General features: G+C 43.9%; 1 protein-coding gene across 2 annotated transcripts in view; it reads left to right on the forward strand.

Moving 5' to 3' along the window:
- NTRK3 (neurotrophic receptor tyrosine kinase 3) overlaps nucleotides 1–19,798 on the forward strand; it is an 850,080-nt gene extending 830,282 nt beyond the window's left edge. Inside the window, exons 17-18 of one of the 2 annotated variants that reach the window (XM_060755167.2) lie at nucleotides 11,638–11,796; nucleotides 16,883–19,798. In XM_060755167.2, coding sequence (XP_060611150.2) covers nucleotides 11,638–11,796; nucleotides 16,883–17,068 — 345 coding nt within the window. In that variant the 3' untranslated portion in view covers nucleotides 17,069–19,798. The remainder of the gene's footprint in view (nucleotides 1–11,637; nucleotides 11,797–16,882) is intronic. The other variant, XM_067471458.1, reaches the window with a different exon arrangement.
- Nucleotides 19,799–27,191: the final 7,393 nt, after the last annotated feature.

Raw genomic sequence — 27,191 nt, forward strand, 5'->3', positions numbered from 1 at the left:
TAAAAATGTAGCATAGGTTTCCTTCCACCCACCTGAAATATTTATTTATTTATTATTTATTTCGGGTACTTTTACCCCGCCCTTCTCAACCCCCGAGGAAGGACTCAGGGCGGCTTACAAAAAAGGCACAATTCGATGCCTATATACACTTTACACATAATATACAAAACCATAGTTAAAAACAGTTATCACAATTAAAACAATCCAGAACTAGTACATAACACATCATATTAAATCATATAAAAACTATTCTCGTGCTCAGTGTTCCATCTTTCAGAGTTCCATAGTTCTAATCCATTAATCATTTCCTAATCATCCTCAAAGATCTTTCTTCATCTGCCCAATTGTCCAAACGCCTGGTCCCATATCCATGTTTTCAGTCTTTCCCTAAAGGAACTCTCTGCCCCGGAGTGTGGTGGAGGCTCCTTCATTGGAAGCTTTTAAGCAGAGGCTGGATGGCCTTCTGTCAGGGGTGATTTGAATGCAATATTCCTGCTTCTTGACAGAATGGGGTTGGACTGGATAATGGCCCATGAGGTCTTTTCCAACTCTTGGGTTCTAGGATTCTATGAAAGAGCATTCTGAACTCCACCAATGATGGAATTGAACCAATCTTGGCAGATAGGACTCCCATGACCAACAGAAAACACTAGAAGGGTATGGTGGGCGTTGACCTTGAGTTTGGGAGTTGCAGTTCACCTACATCCAGAGAGCACTGTCGACTCAAACAATGATGGATGTGGACCAAACTGGGCATGAATATTCCATATGGGTTGTTGTAGGTTTTTCCGGGCTATATGGCCATGTTCTGGAGGCAATTTTTCTCCTGACGTTTCGCCTGCATCTATGGCAAGCATCCTCAGACCTCACTACCTCTGAGGATGCTTGCCATAGATGCAGGCGAAACGTCAGGAGAAAAATTGCCTCCAGAACATGGCCATATAGCCCGGAAAAACCTACAACAACCCAGTGATTCCGGCCATGAAAGCCTTCGACAATACAATATTCCATATGCCCAAATATGAACACAAATGGATTCCATCATTGGTGGAGTTCAGAGTACTCTTTGATTGTAAGTAAACTATAAATCCCAGCTACTACAACTCCCAAATGACAAATCAAATTTTTTGAGTGATGATCGCTCCTTGGGTTAGTAGGTGTCTTGTGGCCAAATTTGGCAGCAATTCGTTCAGTGGTTTTTGAGTTCTGTTAATCCCACAAACAAACATTACATTTTTATTTAGATTGATTAATTAATAGCTTTGTTTTACATGCCTTGCATTGTACATGCTTCCCTAAGAACAAGACTCACTGTAGTCAATGGGGTTTACTTCTGAGTAAACATGCACCAAAGTGTGGTGTCAGTTATCTATTCTGCTTTGGTTAGACCACATTACCTGGAATATTGTGTCCAATTCTGGGCACCACAATTCAAGAGAGATATTGACTCTAAGCTGGAATGTGTCCAGAGGAGAGCGACTAAAATGATCAAGGGTCTGGAGAACAAGCCCTATGAGGAGCGGCTTAGGGAACTGGGCATGTTTAGCCTGAAGAAGAGAAGGCTGAGAGGAGAGATGATAGCCATTTATAAATATGTGAGAGGAAGCCACAGGGAGGAGGAGGGAGCAAGCTTCCTTTCTGCTTCCTTGGAGACTAGGACGCAAGGGAACAATGGCTTCAAACTACAAGAGAGGAGATTCCATCTGAACATTAGGAAGAACTTCCTGACTGTGAGAGCCATTCAGCAGTGGAACTCTCTGCCCCGGAGTGTGGTGGAGGCTCCTTCTTTGGAAGCTTTTAAGCAGAGGCTGGATGGCCATCTGTCGGGGGTGATTTGAATGCAATATTCCTGCTTCTTGGCAGAATGGGGTTGGACTGGATGGCCCATGAGGTCTCTTCCAACTCTTTGATTCTATGATTCTATGATTCTATTGTATCCAGTTTTCCAGAATGATTTCTTTGATGTGGTTTTTCAAATACACTTATCTCTAGAATAAGTGTTTCTTGCATCGAAGGAAAACGTACCGTCTCTCTCCACACTTTCAAAATGTTGGCATCTCCATATGTATTGAACCTGAGAATCTCTTATTTCGTTCTTAAATAACTTCGTGACATATCTTTGTGATTTTCTATTTCTTCCAGCTCAGTCTAATGTATTATCTATGGCCACATTCATATCACCTCCTAAAATAATTTCCCCTGCTGCAAAACCTATTTGAATGCTTGCAGGGCTCTAAAGAAATCATAATCTTTGTTCAGAAGGGTATGTGCAGCTCATTCCTGGCTCCTTTTTTGATGTCTTTCCTTTCATAACAATTTATCAATCTGCTTTATTCAAATATATGCCATTAACCTCTAAGCGAAGGTTCTTGAATTCACTCTTTTTTCCTGCGTGTTATCCATTGTGGCGTATAATTCTCCATATTTATTATTCCTAGTCATTGTTTGCAACAGAACCTCTTTCCTTAATACGGTGTTTTTTTTCCTTCCTTAATTCCCTACGTCTTCCCTTCTACTTATACATATGATTCCATCCATTTGCATTTATTGATTATCTGTGCATGGTTGCCTTAATTGCTGACAGGGTATAGAGTGTGTAATACACGGAAATAAAAGTAGGATGAATAAAGGCTTGCTTAAAAAGGAGGCAATATTGAGTTTCAAATCTTAACTCTCAGAATCAGGGGGTTGAGATAACTTGAGGTTGTTGTTCATTCATTCAGTCGTCTCTGACTCTTTGTGACCTCATGGACCAGCCCACGCCAGAGCTCCCTGTCGGCCGTCACCACCCCCAGCTCCTTCAAGGTCAGTCCAGTCCCTTCAAGGATGCCATCCATCCACCTTGCCTTTGGTCGGCCCCTCTTCCTTTTGCCTTCCACTTTCCCCAGCATCATTCCCTTCTCTAGGCTTTGCTGTCTCCTCATGATGTGGCATTCAAAGGACTTCAACTTTGTCTCTCGTCTCCTTCCCTCCAATGAGCAGCCGGGCTTTCTTTCCTGGAGGATGGACTGGTTGGATCTTCTCGCAGTCCAAGGCACTCTCAGCACTTTCCTCCAACACCACAGCTCAAAAGCATCTCTCTTCCTTCACTCAGCCTTCCCTCAGGTCCAGCTCTCACATCCGGAGGTGACTACAGGGAAGACCATGGCTTGGACTAGGCAATGGATCTTTGTTTCCAGTCTGATGTCTCTGCTCTTTACTATTTTATCGAGACTGGACCTTGCTCTCCTCCCAAGAAGGAAGCGTCTCCTGATTTCCTGGCCACAGTCTGCATCTGTACTCATCTTTGCGCCTAGAAATACAAACCCTGTCACGGCCTCCACATTTTCTCCCTCTGTTTTCCAGTTGTCAATCATTCTTGTTGCCATAATCTTGTTTTTTTTGATGTTTAGCTGCAACCCGGCTTTTGTGCTTTCTTCTTTCACCTTGATGAGAAGGTTCCTCAGCTCCTCCTCGCTTTCGGCCATCAGGGTGGTGTCATTTGCATATCTGAGGTTGTGAATGTTTCTTCCAGCCATTTTCACCCCAGCTTTGCATTCCTCAAGCCCCGCACATCCTCGCATGATGTGTTCTGCATACAAGTTAAAAAGGTTGGGTGAGAGGATGCAGCCTTGCCGGACGCCTTTCCCAATCTGGAACCCGTCTCCTGTTCCGTGGTCATAACTTGAGGAGTGGGACCCAAATACTGAGTCAGGATTCAGGTTGTCTCCTGAGTTAGGGCTTGACAGGATATCTGGACCGGTTCCTAAATGGAACCTGTTGGAAATGTCTTAACCATCTTCCCATGAAACCCAGAGAAATGTGGCCAGGGAATATGGGATGACAGTCCTTTCCTGTCCCTTCTATGTCAGTGGTTCTCAACCGTCCTAATGCAGCAATATTCAAACATTGGAATTTGTGCCAAATTTCATCCAATTACTTGACTTAGGCTTAGGCAATCCCTCGTTGGCCGAGTAGGATAGTCTTCCAGGATCAGAATTGTTGTGAGTCTGTGGGTGGCTGTGGAGCCCTATTCTTGACCCGCATCTTCTTCCACAGTGAGGGCATCGGTTTCCAGGTGGAAGGCGGTCCCGGTCGGGGTTGGCTTGACGCGCCTTCCTCTTGGCACGTTTCTCTCTTTCACCCTCTATTCATGCCTCTTCAAATTCTACAGCACTGCTGGTCACAGCTGACCTCCAGCTGGAGTGCTCAAGGGCCAGGGCTTCCCACTTCTCCATGTCTATGCCAGAGTTTTTAAGGTTGGCTTTGAACCCATCTTTCAACCTCTTTTCCTGCCCACCAACATTCTGTTTTCCGTTCTTGAGTTCGGAGTAGAGCAACTGCTTTGGGAGACAGTGGTCAGGCATCCGGACAACATGGTCGGTCCAGCGGAGTTGGTGCTGGAGGACCATCGCTTCAATGCTGGTGGTCTTTGCTTCTTCCAGCACACTGACGTTTGTCCGCCTGTCTTCCCAAGATATTTGCAGGATTTTCCGGAAGCAACACTGATGGAATCATTCCAGGAGTTGCATGTGATGTCTGTAGACAGTCCACGTTTCACAGGTATATAGCAGGGTTGGGAGGACAATAGCTTTATAAACAAGCACCTTGGTATCCTTACGAATGTCCCGGTCCTCAAACACTCTCTGCTTCATTTGGAAAAATGCTGCGCTCGCAGACCTCAGGCGGTGTTGTATTTCGTTGTCGATGCTGACTTTTGCAGAGAGATGGCTGCCAAGGGAGCAGAAATGGTCAATATTTTGTAATGTTACACCATTAAACTGTATCTCTGGCATTGGAGAGGGGCTGGCTGGTGACTGCTGGAACAGCACTTTGGTTTTCTCGATATTCAATGACAGGCCGAGCTTTTCGTATGTTTCTGCAAAGGTGTTTACAGTGGCTTGTAGATCTTCTTCTGAATGCACACAGACGACGTTGTCATCAGCATACTGGAGTGCTATAACAGATGTTGTAACCTTGGTTTTGGCTTTCAGTCTGCTGAGGTTAAACAGCTTGCCATCTGTCCGATGGATGATTTCCACTCGGGTGGGAAGCTTCCTATCAACAAGGTGAAGTATCATAGCAATTAAGATGGAGAATAAGGTTGGGACAATAACACATCCCTGATTCCACTTTAAATGGGTCGCTTTGGGAGCCACTGCTGTCCTTACTTAGGCGATCCCTCGTTGGACGAGTAAGATGGTCTTCCATTATGCATTTCCTTGTGGGTTTGTAGGTGGCTGTGGAGCCCTATTCTTGACCCGCATCTTCTCCCACAGTGAGGGCATTGGTTTCCAGGTGGAAGGCGGTCCCGGTCGGGGTTGGCTTGATGCGCCTTCCTCTTGGCACATTTCTCTCTTTCGCCCTCCACTCGTGCCTCCTCGAATTCTGCAGCACTGCTGGTCACAGCTGACCTCCAGTTGGAGCGCTCAAGGGCCAGGGCTTCCCGGTTCTCAGTGTCTATGCCAGAGTTTGTAAGGTTGGCTTTGAGGCCATCTTTAAATCTCTTTTCCTGTCCACCAATGTTCTGTTTTCTGTTCTTGAGTTCAGAGTAGAGCAACTGCTTTGGGAGATGGTGGTCAGGCATCCGGACAACGTGGCCGGCCCAGCAGAGTTGGTGGCGGAGGACCATCGCTTCAATGCTGGTGGTCTTTGCATCTTCCAGCACGCTGACGTTTGTCCGCTTGTCTTCCCAAGAGATTTGCAGGATTTTCTGGAGGCTGTGCTGATGGAATCGTTCCAAGAGTTGCATGTGACGTCTGTAGACAGTCCACGTTTCGCAGGCATAGAGCAGGGTTGGGAGGACAATAGCTACTGCTGTCTAGGACTGTTGCAAACAATTACTTAGAGAAGTAATTGTTTCATAAGGGTGTATACAGCTACAAAAAGAGAAGCAATATGTTGTGATGGCCACATTGCCCATTACAGAAGGAAACAGAACGCGAGCTACAAGGAGAAGGCAACTTCCAGTTTTCTGACATACTTGACATTGATCCAATGGAGCCACTCAGACTATTTCCTAGATTTCTCTCATGTAGTCATAACATTTTAGACTGTTTTCTCTGGTTTTATGCTTCCACCTGGTTTATGGTAACATTCTCTATAAGAGAGGAAATGGGTCCTAAAAATGTTCTCCCTCTCCTGCAATCTCTTGGAATCTGGATGCAGATGTTTCAAGAGCTATACAAACACCAGGGCTTCAGAAGGACAACAAGCCTTTAATCTTCCTTGTTACGCTCCCATTACTACACTGTGCATAAGAGCCAACTTATCTTCCAAAGGCTACAGCTGCAAGTCATGTGCACATGCAGCATGGCTTCAAGTGGAATGATGTAATATTCAAGATTTGATTGAATCAAGCCAATGCAGAGGCACACATGCACACGCCTTAGCACAAGGATGGGAAAAGGGATGTATGCTTAATAGAATGTAATTTAAAACAGAAAACCCATGCACCTTTCAGAAGGATTGGTTTCAGGCTCTGGGCTGATCAGGATTCTATAGAAATGTATACATTAGGCCTGGGTAACAACGGAAAAAATTGTTTCTAAAATCGATTCGTTTTTTGGGGTTTTTTGCATTTCGATATTTAAAATAATTACAAAATTTTCCTTAAAAAAAGTTCGATATTTACGAAATTTCGTAAATGGTAAAAAAATTACAAAACAATAACGAAACAATAACGAATCGATTCGTTAATGGCGGCCGCGATCGCGCAATACGCTAAAAAAACTTCTGATGCTTCCCTCTCCCTCTGTTGTTGACTGTTGGTGTGATATTATAATTTTTTTTCACTAATTAAACAAAAAACAACTATAAAACTTGCCCCAGACATGCGGAAATAATAACGAAGCGACCTCAAACCAATAACGAAACGAATACATAACGAAATACGAAGCATTTACGAAACGTGTTCAAAAATTCGTTTCGTTTTTAAGTTGCTCCAGAATGGTTCGTTATCGCTTCGTTAATCAAAAAAATAACGAATTTTTTAACGAATTACGAATTACGAAACGAAACCGCCCAGCCCTAGTATACATGTAACACAGGACACAAAATATAATATAGTATTCCTGAACAACTTGGATAGGTGTGAGTGAGGGCCCTTCCACACAGCCCTATATCCCAGAGTATCAAGGCAGAACATCCCACATTATCCGAGTGTGGACTCAGATAACCCAGTTCAAAGCAGATATTGTGGGATTTCCTGCCTTGATATTCTGGGATATAAGGCTGTGTGGAAGAGCCCTGAGCTCTCCCAAACATGTACGAGGGTTGAATGAAAAGTAATGCCTCCACCTTCGTAACTCCTCAACAGATGGCAGTACTGGTATGCTGCAGGTACTGGCTTGTTCAGTAGGCTCTCCTCTGCAGTTCCATTTTGGCAGAAAGCCTTAGCATTGAACGGTTGTGTTGTTAAAGTGCAAAGTATGGAACTCTGAGCAGATGGTCGGTCAATGCGACTTAAGCAACGTGCAGTCATTGAATTCTTGACAACAGAAAATGTCACCCCAAAGGAGATTCATCAGATAATGCAAGCTGTTTATGATTATTGTGTTGGTGTGAGTACTGTGCATCATTGGGTGACTAAGTTTAAAGATGTTGAGGTGGGAACATCTGACTTGCATGACAAACAAAGAGTTAGATGTCCTGTAACAGCAACCACTGAGTTTCACAAGCAAAATGTTGACAGATTGTTTCAGAATGATCGTCGTATCACTCAGAGAGAAATGTCAAGCATAACTGGCATTTCACAAGAACATGTGGGTCACATTATGGCTTTGCTTGGCTATCATAAGATCTGCGCATTATGGGTACCTAGGATGAGAGAACTGTGATACACTGTTTGAGGAAACAGACTGCTGACTCAGTTCTTGTGGGTTTTTTCGGGCTATAGAGCCATGTTCTAGAGGCATTTCTCCTGACGTTTCGCCTGCATCTATGGCAAGCATCCTCAGAGGTGAGGTCTGCTGGAAATGGGAAAAAAGGGGTTTATATATCTGTGGAATGACCAGGGTGAGACAAAGGGCTTTTGTAAGTTGACTGTTGACTTCTTCCACAACGGTTACAGAAAACTTGTTCATCGTTGGCAGAAATGTATCCAATTGTCTGGTGATTATGTGGGAAAGTGAATAGTGGTAGTTAAAGAGCACATTCTAAGGATTATTTCTGTGTTTAATTTATTCAAATATTCCCATCCAAACCCAAGTAAGGAAGGTGGAGGCATTACTTTTCATTCAGTCCTTGTATTTCATAAATTTGTTATTAACTGATTTATGGGTGAGTGGAAGAAAAGTTTTAGGATTGGGAGTCTAGGTCAGCTACTTCATTAAGGAGTTGTAATTAATTCCCCTCCTGGTCCACCTTAAGAGCCAGCCACCAAATCGATCAAAAATGGTCAGTTCAGCTTGTGATCCAATACAAGGAGGAGGATTGTTGTCGGTTTTTTCGGGCTGTATGGCCATGTTCTAGAGGCATTCTCTCCTGATGTTTCGCCTGCAGCTATGGCAAGCATCCTCAGAGGTAGTGAGGAGGATGTTTCTACTACACTAGTTCTCCAGTGAGGATACAACAAAAACGTGTGATAGGAGCCCTGCTTCTAATGGCCATAGGCTCACTCACTTGTAAGAGGGTGTGTAAATGTCATCCTTTGCACCCTAGCGGCCAACTGAGGCCCCTTCTACACTACCATATAATCCAGATTATCAAAGCAAATAATCCACATTATCTTCTTTGATCTGAAATATTTGAGTCTACACTGCCATATAATCCAGTTCTAATCAGATAATCTGGATATTTTATATGGCAGTGTAGAAGGGGCCTCAAAGCATCTTCTTCACCAAGTGCAGTGAATGGCTCTTAAGGCTCTTAAGGGAGGCTGTGGTGGCATTTGTATCTTAATGATAAGACTGAATTCTTACTGAATAAGTATCCATTGCCAAGGACAAGATGGATGGATGGTATCCTTAGAGGGGGCCCTAGGTAATTTTCAATGGTAAGCAAACAGTATTTTGCCCCCCCCCCCCAACCAACCAATCACTGATATGTATTTTCTGTTCATCGTGGGAGTTCTGTGTGCTATATTTGGTTCAATTCCATCATTGGTGGAGTTCAGAATGCTCTTTGATTGTAGGTGAACTATACATCCCAGTAACTACAACTCACATATGTCAATGTCTATTTTCCCCCAAGAGCGCCTCAAGAGCGCCCCTGGGCAACATCAACTCTACTGCAAAGGCTTACTTTGCGTAATGGGTTGAGCTGCCCCTGGGTATCCTTGAAGTGACTGGCTTGACCTTGAAGGAGTTGGGGGTGGCAACGGCCGACAGGGAGCGACTGAACGAATAAACAACAACACATTCATAACTTTCTCTTATTCTTGCTGCAGTATTGAATACCATCCTAGAATAATTATTCCAAGCTGTGCTGCTCCGGCTGTACCAGGAGCTCCAAACTCTCTTTCATTCTTTGAGTGTTTGCATGTTCTTGTTCTGGCCATGCACTTTGCAGTTGGATGGTTCCTGCTAGGCTGCAGTCATGAGGCTGCAGCACAACACCTGTCTATCATCGTTAAGTTTTAGTTCCGCCCTTTTTTCCAGGTTCAGGAGGGAAAGGGAACCATTTTAGTTCAGTCTTACAGTTGGAAGCTCAGCTACAGGACATGAAAGTTTTCTACCTGTAGAGAAGCTTCGTTTCTTACAAAGTCCAGGGGATAACAGCCCCAAAATCTCTGGCTGGGGAATTTACAGCCTCACAGCTTTAAGAACGGTCTCTAAAGAAAGGCTTTTAAGAGAAACAGCTTTACAGCACAACCCTTGTTGGGGTTAGAGAAACGGACTTACAACTTTTGTGGGGAAAATCCTAAGGACTCCAGCTGGAAATTCTTCAGAGCCTTGGCTAGTAGGTCTACTCGGGTACCCAAGAAGCAATTTGGAGCCAGGAGTAGGGCCCACACCAGCAAAGCCTAGAAAGCAGATTGCCCAAGGAGGAGTCAAAAGGGTTTTCTTCGTAAAGGAAAGAACTAGTTCTCCAAGCAAGTTGCCTGTCCATTGTAGACAAGTTAAGAAGCATTTGTTTGATTTGTTGAAGACCTAAGCAATAATAAAGAACTTTGTTAAACTTTTAAGCTTCTAAATACTTTGTATAGGAAAACCCATAGGGCCTCTCATCCGAGGCACCCCAGCTTCCCGCTGGGCACAAAGAGCACATCCTGTTCAAAAGCCAATTGCTATAGGCCCAGCACACAAGCAAATCCAATTATTTGAATCTCTTAAAATTCCACTTATTGTATTTGGAGAAGGGAGAACTCTAATAAAAATTAGGATATTATGGAGGCAATTCTTCACCATGATGTTCCCAGGTCTACTAGTATTTTTTAAGGATGGAAGTAGACCATTCAGCTATGAATACTTTGATTGGTCTGATTTGTATTTAAAAGTGGGATTGTTCACACCAGATTTTCTTTTGTGTACAGACTGGGCCTTATCTGACTATCACAAACACAATAAAATACAATTAACGCAGATCAATGTGCTTCAAGAAAAGATGTATTAAACAGTTACTTACTTCCTGAAAGTGCTAATAGTTCTTTGTAATGAGCGCCTAAAAGGCAATGATGTGAGAATTAGCCCATGTTATAAAAGAATGAGGTGCCAAGATAGTTCTTGGAGATTCCACCTGAACATGAGGAAGAACTTCCTGACTGTGAGAGCCGTTCAGCAGTGGAACTCTCTGCCCTGTAGTGTCGTGGAGGCTCCTTCTTTGGAAGCTTTTAAACAGAGGCTGGATGGCCATCTGTCAGGGGTGATTTGAATGCAATATTCCTGCTTCTTGGCAGAATGGGGTTGGACTGGATGATGGCCCAGGAGGTCTCTTCCAACTCTAGGATTCTAGGATTCTATGATTCTATAACTTCCTGACTGTGAGAGTCGTTCAGCAGTGGAACTCTCTGCCGTGGAGTGTGGTGGAGGCTCCTTCTTAGGAAGCTTTTAAGCAAAGGCTGGATGGCCATCTGTCAGGGGTAATTTGAATGCAATATTCCTGCTTCTTGGCAGAATGGGATTGGACTGGATGGCCCAGGAGGTCTCTTCCAACTCTTTGATTCTAGGATTCTACGATTCTATAACTTCCTGACTGTGAGAGCCGTTCAGCAGTGGAACTCTCTGACCTGGAGGGAGTGTGGTGGAGGCTCCTTCTTTGGAAGCTTTTAAACAGAGGCTGGATGGCCATCTGTCAGGGGTGATTTGAATGCGATATTCCTGCTTCTTGGCAGAATGGGATTGGACTGGATGATGGCCCAGGAGGTCTCTTCCAACTCTTTGATTCTAGGATTCTATGATTCTATAACTTCCTGACTGTGAGAGCCGTTCAGCAGTAGAACTCTCTGCCGTGGAGTGTGGTGGAGGCTCCTTCTTTGGAAGCCTTTAAGCAGAGGCTGGATGGCCATCTGTGAGGGGTGATTTGAATGCAATTTTCCTGCTTCTTGGCAGAATGGGGTTGGACTGGATGATGGCCCAGGAGGTCTCTTCCAACTCTTGGATTCTATGATTCTAGGGTTCTATGATTCTGTCCTGTATTGTAGCCCAGTAAGTCACACATATGACTATGATGTGTTTCCACTGACCACAGTTTCTCTATGTCTTTTATTCTATTCTTCAGGTTGGAGGGCATACTATGCTTCCCATCCGTTGGATGCCTCCTGAGAGTATCATGTACCGGAAATTCACAACAGAGAGTGACGTCTGGAGTTTTGGGGTGATCCTCTGGGAAATCTTCACATATGGGAAGCAGCCTTGGTTCCAACTGTCAAACACAGAGGTATTGGGGATGCAAGGATCAGCAGAGATAACACTCTCCAATTGAGAGAAAGATGGTGTGGATGTGTGTCGGCGTGAAATAGAAAGAATCTTCACTACTTTTTCATTTCTGGTAGAAAGAACCGCAATCTTCACAACAAAAATCACACACACAAAAAAACTCTTTGTGCCTGTTAACTTCAAACGTGGAACAATACCTCCCATAACCAAATTAAACACTACAGACTAGTTCTCACATTATTTATTTATTTATTTATTTATTTCGCGGATTTCTACCCCGCCCTTCTCAACCCCCGAGGGGGGACTCAGGGTGGCTTACAAAAAGGCACAATTCGATGCCAACACAAACCATAAGATAAAAACATATATCAACAGCAACAGCAGTTATAAAACAATTAAAACAATCAATTATACATCACAATCCATAAAACCAGTCTAATGCTCAACATTCACCAGCTCAGAATCCGTACGTTCATTCCACATTGTTAAATCCTATCAATTCTAGTCGTCAATTGTCCTTTGTCTATCTGCCAAATTACCCAAAGGCCTGGTCCCATATTCATGTTCATGTAAACGAGAGGAGGGATGTTGATGACCTAATTTCCCCGGGAAGTGAATTCTACAGGTGAGGGGCCACCACCGAGAAGGTCCTGCTCCTTGTCCCCAACAATCTCACTTGTGATAGAGGTGGGACCAAGAGTAGGGCCTCCCCAGATGATCTCAGACTCCGGGGTGGGACGTAGAGGGAGATGCGTTCGGACAGATACACTGGACCGGAACCGTATAGGGTTTTGTAGGTCAAAACCAGCACTTTGAATTGTGCTCGGAACTGGATCGGCAGCCAGTGGAGCTGACATAACAGGGGGGTGGTATGCTCCCTGTATGATGCTCCAGTGAGTACTCTGGCTGCCGACCGCTGGACTAGTTGAAGTTTCCAAACAGTCTTCAAAGGCAACCCCATGTAGAGTGCGTTGCAGTCATCTATTCGGGATGTAACAAGAGCGTGGACCGCTGTGGCCATTACAGGAATACTTCAATTTCATAATAGGTTGTACTCATCACAAACACAAAAATAAGAATATCTATGACTGACATTTCCAAATCTTCTTGTAACTCAGTGTAGGTAAAGGGTAGAGTTTGTTAATAAATGCTACCCCAAACATAGCATGTCTATTATTTATTCATTCATTTATTTACTTTATTTCTATCCCGCTTTTCTCAGCCCTCAGGCGACTCAAAGCGGTGGACAACATCAGTACAAAATATCACAAAACAAGTATAGGGCAATTAAAAACAATTATCACATAAATCATTAAACATCCGTATAACAATCATGAGCGCCTCAACAGTAAAATCAGAATCCAGTCTCATCATCCATTGTTCTGTATTCCTATGTTCAATTACACTGTTTAATCGAATGCCTGTTCGAACAGCCAGGTCTTCACTTTCCTCCGAAATGCCAGCAAGGAGGGGGTCGATCTAATATCAGCAGGCAGGGCGTTCCACAGCTGAGGGGCCACCACTGAGAAGGCCCTGTCAAGCGCGTCTGTGATGCAGGCGGGACCGAGAGCAGGGCCTCCTCAGATGATCTTAGTGTCCTAGTCGGTTCATAGGAGGGATGCATTCGGACAGGTAAGTCAGGCCAGAACCGTTTAGGGCTTTATAGGCTAAAGCCAGCACTTTGAATTGTGCCCGGTAGCAAAGTGAGGTTAAGATTGTCCAGGGAGGCCCTGCTCTCGATCCCATCTCTTTCGCAGGTGTGACTTACCAGGGACAAGAGACAGGACCTTCTCAGTGGTGGCCCTTCATCTATGGAACTCCCTTCCCAGCAAAATTAAATCAGACCCCTCCCTACTGACCTTTAGGGAAAAAAAGTAAAGATATGGTTGTGGGACCAAGCTTTTGGCTAGTACTGAGCAATGCAATAAGCTATTATGAAACTAATGCAATGACAAATGCAATGGCCCCAGATAATGATTTGAGGTTCCATTATTTTATGATGTTTTAAAATGTTTGGTTTTTAATGTATTTGTTTATTTTATCGATATGTAACCGGATGGCATTGAATTGTTGCCTTTTGTACGGCCGCTCTGAGTCCTTTTCAGAGTGAGAAGGGTAGGGTACAAATGTAGTAAATAAATAAAATCCTTCAGAAACATTAGAAAGACTGGCAAAAAGGATTCACTGCCTTCTTAAGAAGCATTGGAAGTGTGTGTAGTGTCAAAATTCTGTTTCATTTTGAAATATGAATTTTATATGCCCCTTGTTTTGTTTCATAAATGTTTCTAAACTATCTTGAGGGGTCCGTTTTGTTTCAAACTCAAAACACCAAACATTGGTTAATATTTTGTTTACTAAATCTGCCCATTTGTGCCAATGGGAACACTTCCAGGCTAGTTTATCTCATTTTTATGGTTATCAAGATGAAACCTGCTACACTTATAGGACCACTGTAAGGCCCCCAAGTTTCAGAAAGTTTCTCTCATCCAATGATTTTTGGAATTTTTAAAAAGTTTTGATGAAAAGTTAAAAAAAAACTACAGGAGCTATTGCTTTGAATGTCTCTACATTGACACAATATAACCAAAGCACACTTCCTCCTAAGTTTCAGAAAGATTCGCACATCCACTGATTTGTAAGGATTTTTCTTTTTCAATTTCAGCACCTTGGCCAAGTCACTCTCCAAACGAATCCTAGTAAACAGAAACTCCTGGCACCTCTATTGATCTCTCTCTTAGAGTGTTGATTGAGGAGGCAACATGGCTGCTGGCTGGCTCTGGCGGCTGTGTGTAAAGCCACTGGAAAACAGACCAAAAATGAGCTCCTCCTGATCCCGCAATCAATTTCCCTCTCAGAATGACAAGAGAGGAGACAGCATGGCTGCTGGCTGCTACGATGGAAAAATGCCAGCAGTCAGGTCCCCGTCTCCTCTCTTATTTATCATTTATTTACATTCTTTATATCCCGCCCATATCAGCCCGCAGGCGACTCAGGGTGGTCTACACGGTAGTCCACGCTCTGGTTACATCCCGTCTAGACTACTGCAACGCTCTCTACGTGGGGTTGCCTTTGAAGACGGCTCGGAAGCTCCAGCTAGTCCAACGCTCGGCAGCCATGATACTAACAGGAGCAGGACGCAGGGAGCATACAACCCCCCTGTTGCGCCAACTCCACTGACTACTGATCTGCTACCGGGCTCAATTCAAAGTGCTGGTGTTAACCTTTAAAGCCCTAAACGGTTCGGGCTCAAGCTACCTATCCGAACGTATCTCTGCCTATGAACCCACCAGGACTCTAAGATCTTCTGGGGAGGCCCTGCTCTCGATCCAGCCTGCATCACAAGCACGGCTGGCGGGGACGAGGGACAGGGCCTTCTCTGTGGTGGCCCCTCGGCTGTGGAACACCCTTCCCATGGACATTAGATCAGCTCCTATGTTAATGGTGTTTCGAAGAAAACTAAAAACCTGGCTGTTTGAACAGGCATTCGGATAAACACTGCAATGAATACAATGAATATAGGAACGGAATTATAGACGACGAATTGGATCACGATTCTAGTTACGAGACGTTAATGTGTTGTTATTGATGTGCCATTACTGTATATTATGCTCTCATGGTTTTTAAATTGTATATTGTTATATTGTTATGACTGTCTTTTTGCTCTTGTTGTGAACCGCGTTGAGTCGCCTACGGGCTGAGAAACTGCGGTATACAAGCAAAGTAAATAAAATAAATAAATACATATCGGCAGAATTCGATGCCATCAATACATACATTCAAAAAGCAAAAACAATGAAGTGCAATTATACAAAAAAGACAGTGCAATAACAATTTTAAAAGAGCTGTATCCTCTCCTTCCAATCCTCATCCGTTTCATCGTCTTGGCCGTTCCTGGGTCATTCTCCATCTCAAGCTTGACTATTTATTCCGGGGTTTGGAATGCTTGCTCGAAGAGCCAGGTTTTTACTTTCTTCCAAAAAGTCAGGAGGGAGGGGGCTGATCTAATATCCCTAGGCAGGGAGTTCCACAGCCGAGGGGCCACCACAGAGAAGGCCCTGTCCCTCGTCCCCACCAAGGCTGTGGAGAGCATGTGATGGAGCATACTTGGCTGCACCTCCCAGGAGAGTTTGCTTGTGTCAAATAACTAGTTGAGTCTTGGAGACATACAAAAACAAACAAACTTCTTCCAACGTTTTTGGAGATGTCGTTTGATTCATTTGCATTCAGCGGGTGGGTAGGGGGTGCTCTGAGTTTGCAAGTTGCATTGCAAGTATGAATTTGCCAAAATACAACCCGCGTCCTAATTTGCGCACAACTCTATGAAGCATCTTTTTCATCTGGATGAGAAGAATTAAAAAAATAGGAAAAATATGTTTAGAAATTACTTTGGTTAGTAAAGCTGCCTGACTTTCAAGGTAGAGTTTGTGGGGTTGGTTTGGGAAATGAACTGTAGATATTAGGGCTGGGCGGTTTTGTTTCGTTAATTTGTAATTCGTTAATAATTCGTTAATTTTTTCAATTACAAAACGATAACGAACCATTCTGGAGCAATTTTTTTAAAAAACGAATTTTTAAACACGTTTTGTAAATGCTTCGTATTTCGTTATTGCATTCGTTTAGTTATTGTTCTGAGGTCGTTTCGTTATTATTTCCGCATGTCTGGGGCAAGTTTTTTGTTTAATTAGTGAAAAAAAATTATAATATCACACCAACAGGCAACAACAGAGGGAGAGGGAAGCTTCAGAAGTTTTTGGAGGTTTTTTAGCGTATTTCGCGGTCGCGTCCGCCATTAACGAATCGATTCGTTATTGTTTCGGAAATCGATTCGTTAATGTTTTGTAATTTTTTTCACATTTACGAAATTTCGTAAATATCGAACTTTTTAAAAGGAAAATTTTGTAATTATTTTAAATATCGAAACAAAAAAAAAACCCCAAATACAAATCGATTTTAGAAACAAATTTTTCCGTTGTTACCCAGGCCTAGTAGATATATCTTCATAATTAGCTATGTTACATACAAGATCATGATGGAAAGGAATGGTTGTGGGCCTATACGAGGTTGACCCCCTGTGTTTTTCTCCGCAGGTCATTGAGTGCATCACCCAAGGCCGTGTCTTAGAGAGGCCTCGAGTCTGTCCCAAGGAAGTTTACGACATCATGCTGGGCTGCTGGCAGAGGGAACCTCAGCAACGCCTGAACATCAAGGACATCTACAAGATCCTTCTCGCTCTGGGCAAAGCCACCCCAATCTACCTGGACATCCTGGGCTAGCTGCAGCTGCTTTTCAGATATTGTTGCGTCCTTCTTCTCCTGTCCCTACCTCTCCCTTGACCTCAAGCCAACATATTCATATAAACTCAAGTGCCTGCTACACATACAACACTGAAAAAAGAGAGACAATAAAATATACAAGCCCCCTCCCCTTGAAGAAACAAGCAGTAAGACCATTTGGATTATATATAGCTAGAAATGATAGAGAGAGAGGATATCCATCTTCCAGCCAGTAGCTGCTGTTCCAGAAAATGTAAAACACAACTGGAAAGGAGAAGACAAGAGAACGAGAAAGCAAATCCTCGACAGTATTTGAGAGAGAAATGGAAAAAGACAATATTTAACTCAAGGTGTGGAAGTGACTGTGAATCCTCTTGTTTTCTTTTGCGTCCCAGCTGCTGGTTAGAGCTCGGTTCACTTGGGAAAGCTAAAAGACAATCCTGTTAAAGGAGGAAAACCTGGAAAGGCTGTGCCTGATCTGGAGCTGCACTGTGCGGAATCAATCCCCTTAAATCGAACTGGGGTGGGGGAGGAACAATGGCATTGGATCCTGGATAGTCCCCTGCCCCTACTTCTGGAGTCATGTTCTCTGCGGATCTCACCTACATTCCTTTTCGTCCCTTCTCCTTCCTCCCACCCAGAATACCAGAAGTTTTCGGATGTTTTCACATGTGCAGACTCTACCCATTTTGGAACCCTTTTGGAACATTTACAGTTCAAAAGGTGTGCATCACCTACGGGTAAATGAACATGTCTGACTCCAAGAACTGGATTTGGCATTTTTCTGCCTCTCTCTTTTCTTTTTCTTGGTTTTCTTAAACGAATGTCTTGGGAATGGTGCTGAGGAGCCAAACGACGGTCTTTAAGAGCCATACAGGGAAATGCGCACGAGACGGATGTCTGGAATGTAACATCTCTCCTGTTCCCGATTTCGCTCCTGGAATAATCATCCACGTGCACACACAGATCTAGCTCAGCACAAGCATCATTTCCAGACATGGCGGCTTGGAAGCCACAATCTCAATGGTAGTGGACAGATGATGAAAAAAATCAAACCAGTTCTTCACATAATCTACGTGATACAAACACATATATACACACACAGACCAAATTGGTTCCATCTCTTAATACTGCTTATGGTAATTTATATCATACTGTTTTTTCTTGTACAAAACTATCTTACAATCTGTAGCGAGTTGAGTCTCCCATCAGTATTGTCCAGTAGGTAATGGGGGATGTCCATGTGGATTCTGGACATGTTGTGTGGAGGGGAGTTTGAGGCCAAGAGAGTGAGAGAGGTTGAGAAAGTAAGGCACAGAGTTCATGGTGAAGCACAAACGTTGAATCCAAATATCCCACGGTCCATGTCCCATGGCTGTGTCGTGGAGCAAGCAGCTGGCAATGGGACTCAAATGCTCGCTGTGGAAAGGTGACAATCCAGCTCCTGTCCTACATCTCCTGTTTTGGAGGGTGCTGTACCATCCTTTGTGTTGAGGAGTAATACCACTGCCAAGGGTTTGAAACACTGTCCAGTTTTCTACATGGAATGGGAGGGGGTATTGTGTTGTTCTTGGCCTCAGGGAGCAAAATATCTTGAGTCGGCCTTAACCCTGTCTCTCTTTTACAATGGTGTCTAGCTGGAATGTAAACTGGAGAGGGTAGAGACTGGAGACTTCTGTTCCTTCTCTGGAGAAGCTAGAACGTGTTCATTTGTAACCCCATAATTGGATCAGTAAGTAGTGGGATGGAGTTGTGTTTCACAGCCCTGCACCAAGGATGAGATTGGAAAGCAGGAAGAATTTCCCCGTCCCCTAAAATGTCCTGGTGGAAGCTTTTTCATATTACATCACATTCTCAAGGTGTTGTAGTCCAAACATAATTTTCCCCAGTTCTGGAACTAGGAAGCTGAGTTCTTGGCCAGTCCACTGTGTCTCATTTGGTGATGCCAACATTCCTTCATTTCCCATCCTTCTAACAGTGGTTCTCAACCTGTGGGTAACCAAGTGCTTTGGCCTACAACTCCTAGAAATCCCAGCCAGCTTACCAACCGTTAAGATTTCTGGGAGTTGAAGGCCAAAACATCTGGGGACCCACAGGTTGAGAATCATTGTTCTAACAGGTAGTCTAATCAGGATTTTATTAATTATTTATTAGCCACATTTATATACCACTTTTCCTTTAATACGCTCAATCTTATATTCATTCCTTTTTGGGGGGAGGATAAACACAGTGGTTGCAAAAGTAATTACACTAGACAGTTAACTGGCACTGTGGAGGATTGATAGACGTTGGGTAAATGTGGTTTCTGGTTGCTTGAGAGTCACTATTAAAAATAGGAATGACCAGGGTGGGACAAAGGACTCTTGTCTGCTGGAGCTAGGTGTGAATGTCTCAACTGACCACCTTGATTAGCATTTGATGGCCTGGCAGTGCCTGGGACAATCTTTTGTTGAGAGGTGATTAGCTGTCCCTGATTGTTTCCCCTCTGTTGTTTTGCTGTTGTAATTTTAGAGTTTCTTAAATATTGGTAGCCAGATTTTGTTCATTTTCATGGTTTCTTCCTTTCTGTTGAAATTGTCCACATGCTTGTGTACTTCAATGGCTTCTCTGTGTCGTCTGACATAGTGGTTGAGAGTGGTCCAGCATTTCTGTGTTCTCAAATAAAATGCCGTGTCCAGGTTGGTTCATCAGGTGCCAGGTTAGGTCCAGATCCATCACAGTTTGAGTCCACAGTGCTCCCTGGCTGTAGGTAAACTACAATTCCAAAACTCAAGGTGGAAGGGTTTGGTGGGTTCCAAAGCTCACCAAACCCTTCCACTCTTTTCTGTTGGTCATGGGAGTTCTGTGTGCTAGGTTTGGTTCAATTCCATCGTTGGTGGAGTCCAGAATGCTCTTTGATTGTAAGTGAACTATGCATCCTAACAACTACAACTTCTAAATGTCAAGGTCTATTTTCCCCAAACCCCACCAGTGTTCGCATATGGGCATACTGAGTATTCGTGCCAAGTTTGGTCCAGATCCATCACAGTTTGGTTCAATTCCATCGTTGATGGAGTCCAGAATGCTCTTTGATTGTAGGCGAACACTGTGGACTCCAACAGTGATGGATCTAGATTGTACCAAACTTGGCACAAGCAACTACAACTCCCAAATGACAAACTCAATCCTCCTCCCCCCCCCCCCCCCACCAATCCCACCAGTATTTGGGCATATCTGGCATTTGTGCTGAATTTTGTCCAGCAATTGAAAATACATCCTGCATATCAGATATGGTATTTACATTACGATTCATGACAATAGCAAAACTACAGTTTAGAAGTAGCAACGAAAATAATTTTATGGTTGGGGGGTCACCACAACATGAGGAACTGTATTAAGGGGTCACTGCATTAGGAAGGTTGAGAACCACTGTCTTACGAGAGGCCTCCAAGCCTCAGGTCTGGGGCTTCCATGAATGTGTCATGGTGAGTAGTGGACTATACCATCCTTTGACATTACTGGGAGCTTCCACAAAGCTGTTGAGATGTTTCTGCCTCGGTGGAGGTTTGGCTGTGACTACCTCTTCCATTCACACGTAACGACTTACCTGTGGCTGTTTTGCTTTGTGCTGAAATGGAAGACATCCTGGGGAACGTGTTTTGGAAAGATCATAGCAGAAGAGAGGTTGATGCAGTGTTTGTGGAGTTGGTGCAAAGGACTGCAAGGACTGGTAGCATCTATCGCTCAGACCGCAAAAAATATTGTAGCAGCCATGCCTTCTCTGCAGGGAGTCGCCATAACTGTGTGCTTGAGAGGGCTTATTTCTCACTTATGCTCCAGTGGGATTCCTGCCCAAGTGATCTTCAGAGCTCGGGATGCTTGTCTGTTCTTGAGATGAAAGGCACATGTCTGTGTTTTGGATGGGAGGGCTAAAGCTCTCAAACAGAGATGTCTCTGCATCCCTTGCCAAACTAAAATTCTCAGGATGTATTGTCGAAGGCTTTCATGGCTAGTATCACTGGGTTGTTGTAGGTTTTTCGGGCTATATGGCCATGTTCTAGAAGCATTCTCTCCTGACGTTTCGCCTGCATCTATGGCAACCTCTGAGGATAGCAAACTGATAGAAACAAAAGATTCCCCCAGGCACTTCCAAGCCATTAAATGCTATTCAAGGTGGTCAGTTGAAACATTCCCACCTAGCTCCAGCAGACAAGAGTCCTTTGTCCCACCCTGGTCATTCCACAGATATATAAACCCATTTTCCTAGTTCCAACAGACCTCACTACCTCTAAGGATGCTTGCCATAGATGCAGGTGAAACGTCAGGAGAAAATGCCTCCAGAACATGGCCATATAGCCCGGAAAACCTACAACAACCCAGTGATTCCGGCCATGAAAGCCTTCGACAATACAGAGAGAGACTAAATCATACAAGGCACTCCAAGAACCAAGCAGTAGAGCAATTTGGGACTTTTGCTGGTGGGTTGTTGCTAAAGGAAGTTACCCTAAAGGAAATCAAATCTATGAGATGCTAGTTGGTCCTCTTGTTGAGTCCAGAGGGTATTCAGGACCAAAACTAAACAAACTAGAAAGGTGCCTTATTTAGGTTGTCTACACAGGAGACTTTGACAAATCTGCCCATAGTCCTGCACAAACACCAAGAGAAAGAAAAACAAAGAAGAGAGGCTGTCATCAAAGCAGGAGAGATTTCATCCAGAGAGAAAGGAGGGGGAAAAGCCAGAAATGCAAGCTGGAGCAGGAAACCCTGAGTGATGCTGACGGTTCAAGGACCAGGGAGGGAGAAAATCAATAGCCAAAATCCACCCATTCTCTCGCCTTCTCTTTCAATCTCTATCCCACACGTTAAGGCTTCCGTCTGCTGTGACCCCGACACTGCCTTTGAGGCTGGGTTGTAGTCATAATTGTCAAATGATGAAACGTACAACTCTAAACTCCAAGCCTGGCAGGAGAGTGAAAGCAGTATTAATTTTTAAGCGTGGATGTCAGTCAAACGCAATGTACTTGTCATTTCTTTGTACTTGGGGTAGTCTGTTAAGGAGTGACTGAGCAGCTTTATTACAGCTACATTTATATATATATATATATTGTGGGATTAACATAACTCAAAAAACTTGATTGCCTCCTTTAAATGCCTTGGAATGGAAAGAGTGCATGGCTGCTGACGTGTGCTCTCCTCTAGAGTAAGAAAGAGTTTTAAGAACTTCCATGTCTCCTTTAAATGCTTTGGAATGGAAAGAGTATGTGACTGCTGGTGTGCACACATCTCCTCTAGAGTAAGAAAGAGCTTTAAGGTTAGAACTTGCTTGCCTCCTTGAAATGCCTTGGAATGGAAAGTGTGTGACTGCTGGCATGTGCACATCTCCTCTGGGTTAAGAAACAGCTTTAAGAACTTGCTTTCTTCCTTTAAATGCCTTGCAAAGAGAGTGCATGTGGCATGCAGGAGAGAAAGTGCATGCGCCTGCCTGCAGCTGAGCACCTCTCCTCTAGAGTAGAACAGCTTAAATGCCTAAAATGATGGAAAGGGGAAGCCTGGGAGCCCCCCCACCACCACTCCCATAATAGGCTGATCTTTTAGCACCAGAGAGCAAAAACAGATATATTGACCTCTCGATTTCTAGAAGCTCCCATAACATATATCAGGGCCTGCACCGAAAGCTGAGACATGAAATGGGTCAAGGTTTACCCACAAACACAACCCTATTTTAAATCTCAGTTTAAAACCCATGATAGATTCACTGTTCTACTGACATTACTGGCCTCTATTGACATTATTAGCCTACAACAACAACAACAATCTTTATTTATACCCCTGCCACCATCTCCCCAATGGGGACTCAGGGTGGCTAACATGAAGTCAAGCCCTTTAAAATACAACATGCAAAGAAACAAATTGCATTAGAAAATAAAATTACCAAACAAGGTAAAATAATAAAGCAAAATCACACAATAAAATCAAACAGGGCGGACAGGCCAAATGGATGAGATGAAATGATAAAACCCTGAGTGAGGTAGGAATAGAAGGAATAGAAAATATGTAAGTGAGGGGAGCCCAAGAAAATGAAACAGTGGGGTAAGGCTGTCAGTTTAGAATGGGAGAAAGTGCATGAGACTAGGACGCGGAACAATGGCTTCAAACTCCAAGAGAGGAGATTCCATCTGAACATGAGGAAGAACTTCCTGACTGTGAGAGCCGTTCAGCAGTGGAACTCTCTGCCCCTTGGGGAGTGTGGTGGAGGCTCCTTCTTTGGAAGCTTTTAAACAGAGGCTGGATGGCCATCTGTCAGGGGTGATTTGAATGCAATATTCCTGCTTCTTGACAGAATGGGGTTGGACTGGATGGCCCATGAGGTCTCTTCCAACTCTTTGATTCTAGGATTCTATGATTCTATGATTCTATGAGACTAGGACGCGGAACAATGGCTTCAAACTCCAAGAGAGGAGATTCCATCTGAACATGAGGAAGAACTTCCTGACTGTGAGAGCCGTTCAGCAGTGGAACTCTCTGCCCCGGAGAGAGTGTGGTGGAGGCTCCTTCTTTGGAAGCTTTTAAACAGAGGCTGGATGGCCATCTGTCAGGGGTGATTTGAATGCAATATTCCTGCTTCTTGGCAGAATGGGGTTGGACTGGATGGCCCGTGAGGTCTCTTCCAACTCTTTGATTCTATGATTCTATCATCCTAAATGCCCTGGTTGTTAGTCAAGCATTCTGAAGGATATCCAAATCTGACCACCTCCCTAAGCTTTTGCCTATTATGGGCAGGTATATGCAGTTTTTCATACTTCACGCAGGACTGAATTGTACTACAGACATCCACTGTGAAGAGAAGCCCAGTGCATCATCCAGTCATTCCTAAATATACAACTCCCCCCCCCCCCCCGTTCTCCTTTTTGCAGGGGTGACTCATGCGCCAAGCCTGGTGGGGCTCTCAACCAGTTTCTATTAATGGGATCTTATGTAATGTGTGCACTTTCTTGGCCCCATTGACTATTTTTTGATTTTCTATTTGAGTTATTTTCCATGCGTTCAGACCTTGGCTTTAAATACATTTCTTAATCCTCAGAAGAGGAATGTACCCCATGGCCATATCTAGTCCTTCAAATAATTAATTCTATGGGAGATTTTCACTGGGAAACAAATTAGTATGGGTTGGCTCCTAGTCTCCAATAAATCACTTGAAGGTTTCTGCTGCTACCAACAAGCAGCATTCAACCACTGAAAAACTACCCCAAACAATAGAATAATTTGCACAAGAAGATTCACAATTTATCAGTTTTTGTGACAACTTAACACCATCAAATTATCATGTGCATGTTCGGGTGAGGCTAGAAAAATGAAGCAGCGCCAATAAAATTTCATATAACTCCAGGTCAGCAGAAGGTATTGTCCCTGACAACAGTTCTGACATTCAACAAAATGTCATCTCGTGATGACTATACATGTATGAATTATCCTTGGCAGGAAGCTCAAGAGCAACCTGTGAAGAAGCCACTCTCTTTCCCGGGAGATCAAAATGTTAACTATCCTCTGCCGTTTGCACTTGTTATGCACAGATAGTTATATAAATATATATGCAGCAGTTCCACCATGTTAAAAACACTACTTTGTTTTTGACATAGACCTCAATGTTTGGTTTGTTTGTTGGTTTTAGCTCGGTCCTCATCATAGTTTTGTATAGAAGGAAAAAAGACACTCACACCAAACCTGATAATTTGAAGATTTGGGTTTTGTATGAATCCTCTTGATGATGCTTTAATACCAGTCTTTCAATGGAGCTGAAATATGTGAGACATGTATGAGATGAATTGGTTGGCTGTAAAGACTACCATGCATTTGGGTCATTTGTAGGGTTCGGCAGCTAGCATCTGGAGAGGGACGCCACAAGAGAGATATTGGCAAGCTGGAATGTGTCCAGAGGAGGCGACTAAAATGATCAAGGGTCTGGAGGACAAGCCCTATGAGGAGCGGCTTAAGGAGCTGGGCATGTTTAGCCTGAAGAAGAGAAGGCTGAGAGGAGATATGATAGCCGTGTATAAATATGTGAGAGGAAGCCACAGGGAGGAGGAGGGAGCAAGCTTGTTTTCTGCCACCCCGGAGACTAGGACGCAATGGAACGATGGCTTTAAACTACAAGAGAGGAGATTCCATCTGAACATGAGGAAGAACTTCCTGACTGTGAGAGCCATTCAGCAGTGGAACTCTCTTCCAACTCCTTGATTCTAGGATTCTATGATTCTAAGTGACTGACTTGACCTTGAAGGAGCTGGGAGTGGCTACGGCCAACAGGGAGCTCTGGTGTGGGCTGGTCCATGAGGCCATGAAGAGTTGGAAGCGACTGAATGAATAAACAAAATGCGTTGCCTTCTGGTCTACAATAAATCACATGAAGGTTTCTGCTGCTTCCAACTGTGAATAGTGAGTTTTGAAGATAAAGCTATAAGCTCCCAAGGATCATTAGGTTTGTAGGACTAGAGAAAATGTTATTTGTGGTCTCTGTTCAGCTCACGGCCCCAGTCAGTGACACAAAGAATTAGTATACTGACTTCAGAAGCCCTTCTTCGAGTCTGATGGTAACCACAACTGCTTTTCTCTGTATCATGCCAGGCAGGATGCAGTAGATTCAGGATCATAGAATCCTAGACTCATAGAATCAAAGAGTTGGAAGAGACCTCCTGGGCCATCCAGTCCCATTCTGCCAAGAAGCAGGAATATTGCATTCAAATCACCCCTGACAGATGGCCATCCAGCCTCTGCTTAAAAGCTTCCAAAGAAGGAGCCTCCACCACACTCCGGGGCAGAGAGTTCCACTGCTGAACGGCTCTCACAGTCAGGAAGTTCTTCCTCATGTTCAGATGGAATCTCCTCTCTTGTAGTTTGAAGCCATTGTTCCCTTGCGTCCTAGTCTCCAAGGATGCAGAAAACAAGCTTGCTCCCTCCTCCTCCCTGTGGCTTCCTCTCACATATTTATGCATGGCTATCAAATCTCCTCTCAGCCTTCCCTTCTTCAGGCTAAACATACCCAGCTCCTTAAGCCGCTCCTCATAGGGCTTGTTCTCCAGACCCTTGATCATTTGAGTCGCCCTCCTCTGGACACATTCCAGCTTAGAGTCAATATCTCTCTTGAATTGTGGTGCCCAGAATTGGACACAATATTCCAGATGTGGTCTAACCAAAGCAGAATAGAGCATGGGGAGCATGACTTCCCTAATGTTCTTGAACCAGTAAGTGCTCTTTGGAGCCCTCCCCTCTCCTTCCTTTCATATTTTCTATACCCTCATCCAGCTCAGGATTGTTTTCTCAAGCAAGAATCAGAACTCTTGTTTGTAACTCTTGTTTGTAACTTGCAATGAACCCAGGGATGCAGAGCATACCACAGAGAGCAATTTCCCTTTTCCCCCCAGGAGGCAAGTCTGGGTTACTTAGAAGGTCGTTCTCATCTCTGCTGGCTCAGATGCCCCATTGGCCCCAATTTCAGAGCCATCTTCAGACCAGTCAGAAAGTCTTCTTCTCTGGGCACCTTTCCTTCTTCATAAACAACTGGCTTTTTTATTCTTGGGGGGAGCGGGGACATATATAGCCTGTCGTAGGGATAGTCTTTCATCTGCATACAGGATTTCCCCATAGGATTCATTCTGCCTTCGATAACAAAACGAGTGATCTACGGCCTAAACAACAGCAGCCCTTGTCAAAGGTTGTTTTTCCTCCCTCGCAGACTTGACCGCCTTCTTACCAGAAGCCAACTACAATGTCTCTGCTAAAGAAATTGGTAGCAGCGGGAAGCTAGAAAGATCTCAAATTGCACTTATTCTCTTTTCTGAGGTTTTCAGCTTTATGAGAAATGTTGCACGGTCTTCATGGAGCTGAGGAACAAAACAATTTACTAAAACAAATGGTACAGGTTTTTATGGGCTTTACCACCGTAGCTGGGAGAACTATGTGTTTTCAGGCTCTTCCATTTTGAGTCCCACTCTGGGAGAGAGGTGAGCGAGAAACCAAACCAACTAACCATTTTGTTTCAGTACACATAGTAAACTAATAGTCAACAACAATATTTTCCAAGCTTTTATATATCAAGAGTTTGGAATTCAGCTCTCAGAATCCCTGATCGTTGACCAATGATTCTGGG

This window comes from Anolis sagrei, chromosome 9 (genome assembly GCF_037176765.1).
Source record: "Anolis sagrei isolate rAnoSag1 chromosome 9, rAnoSag1.mat, whole genome shotgun sequence".
Taxonomy (NCBI): domain Eukaryota; kingdom Metazoa; phylum Chordata; class Lepidosauria; order Squamata; family Dactyloidae; genus Anolis; species Anolis sagrei.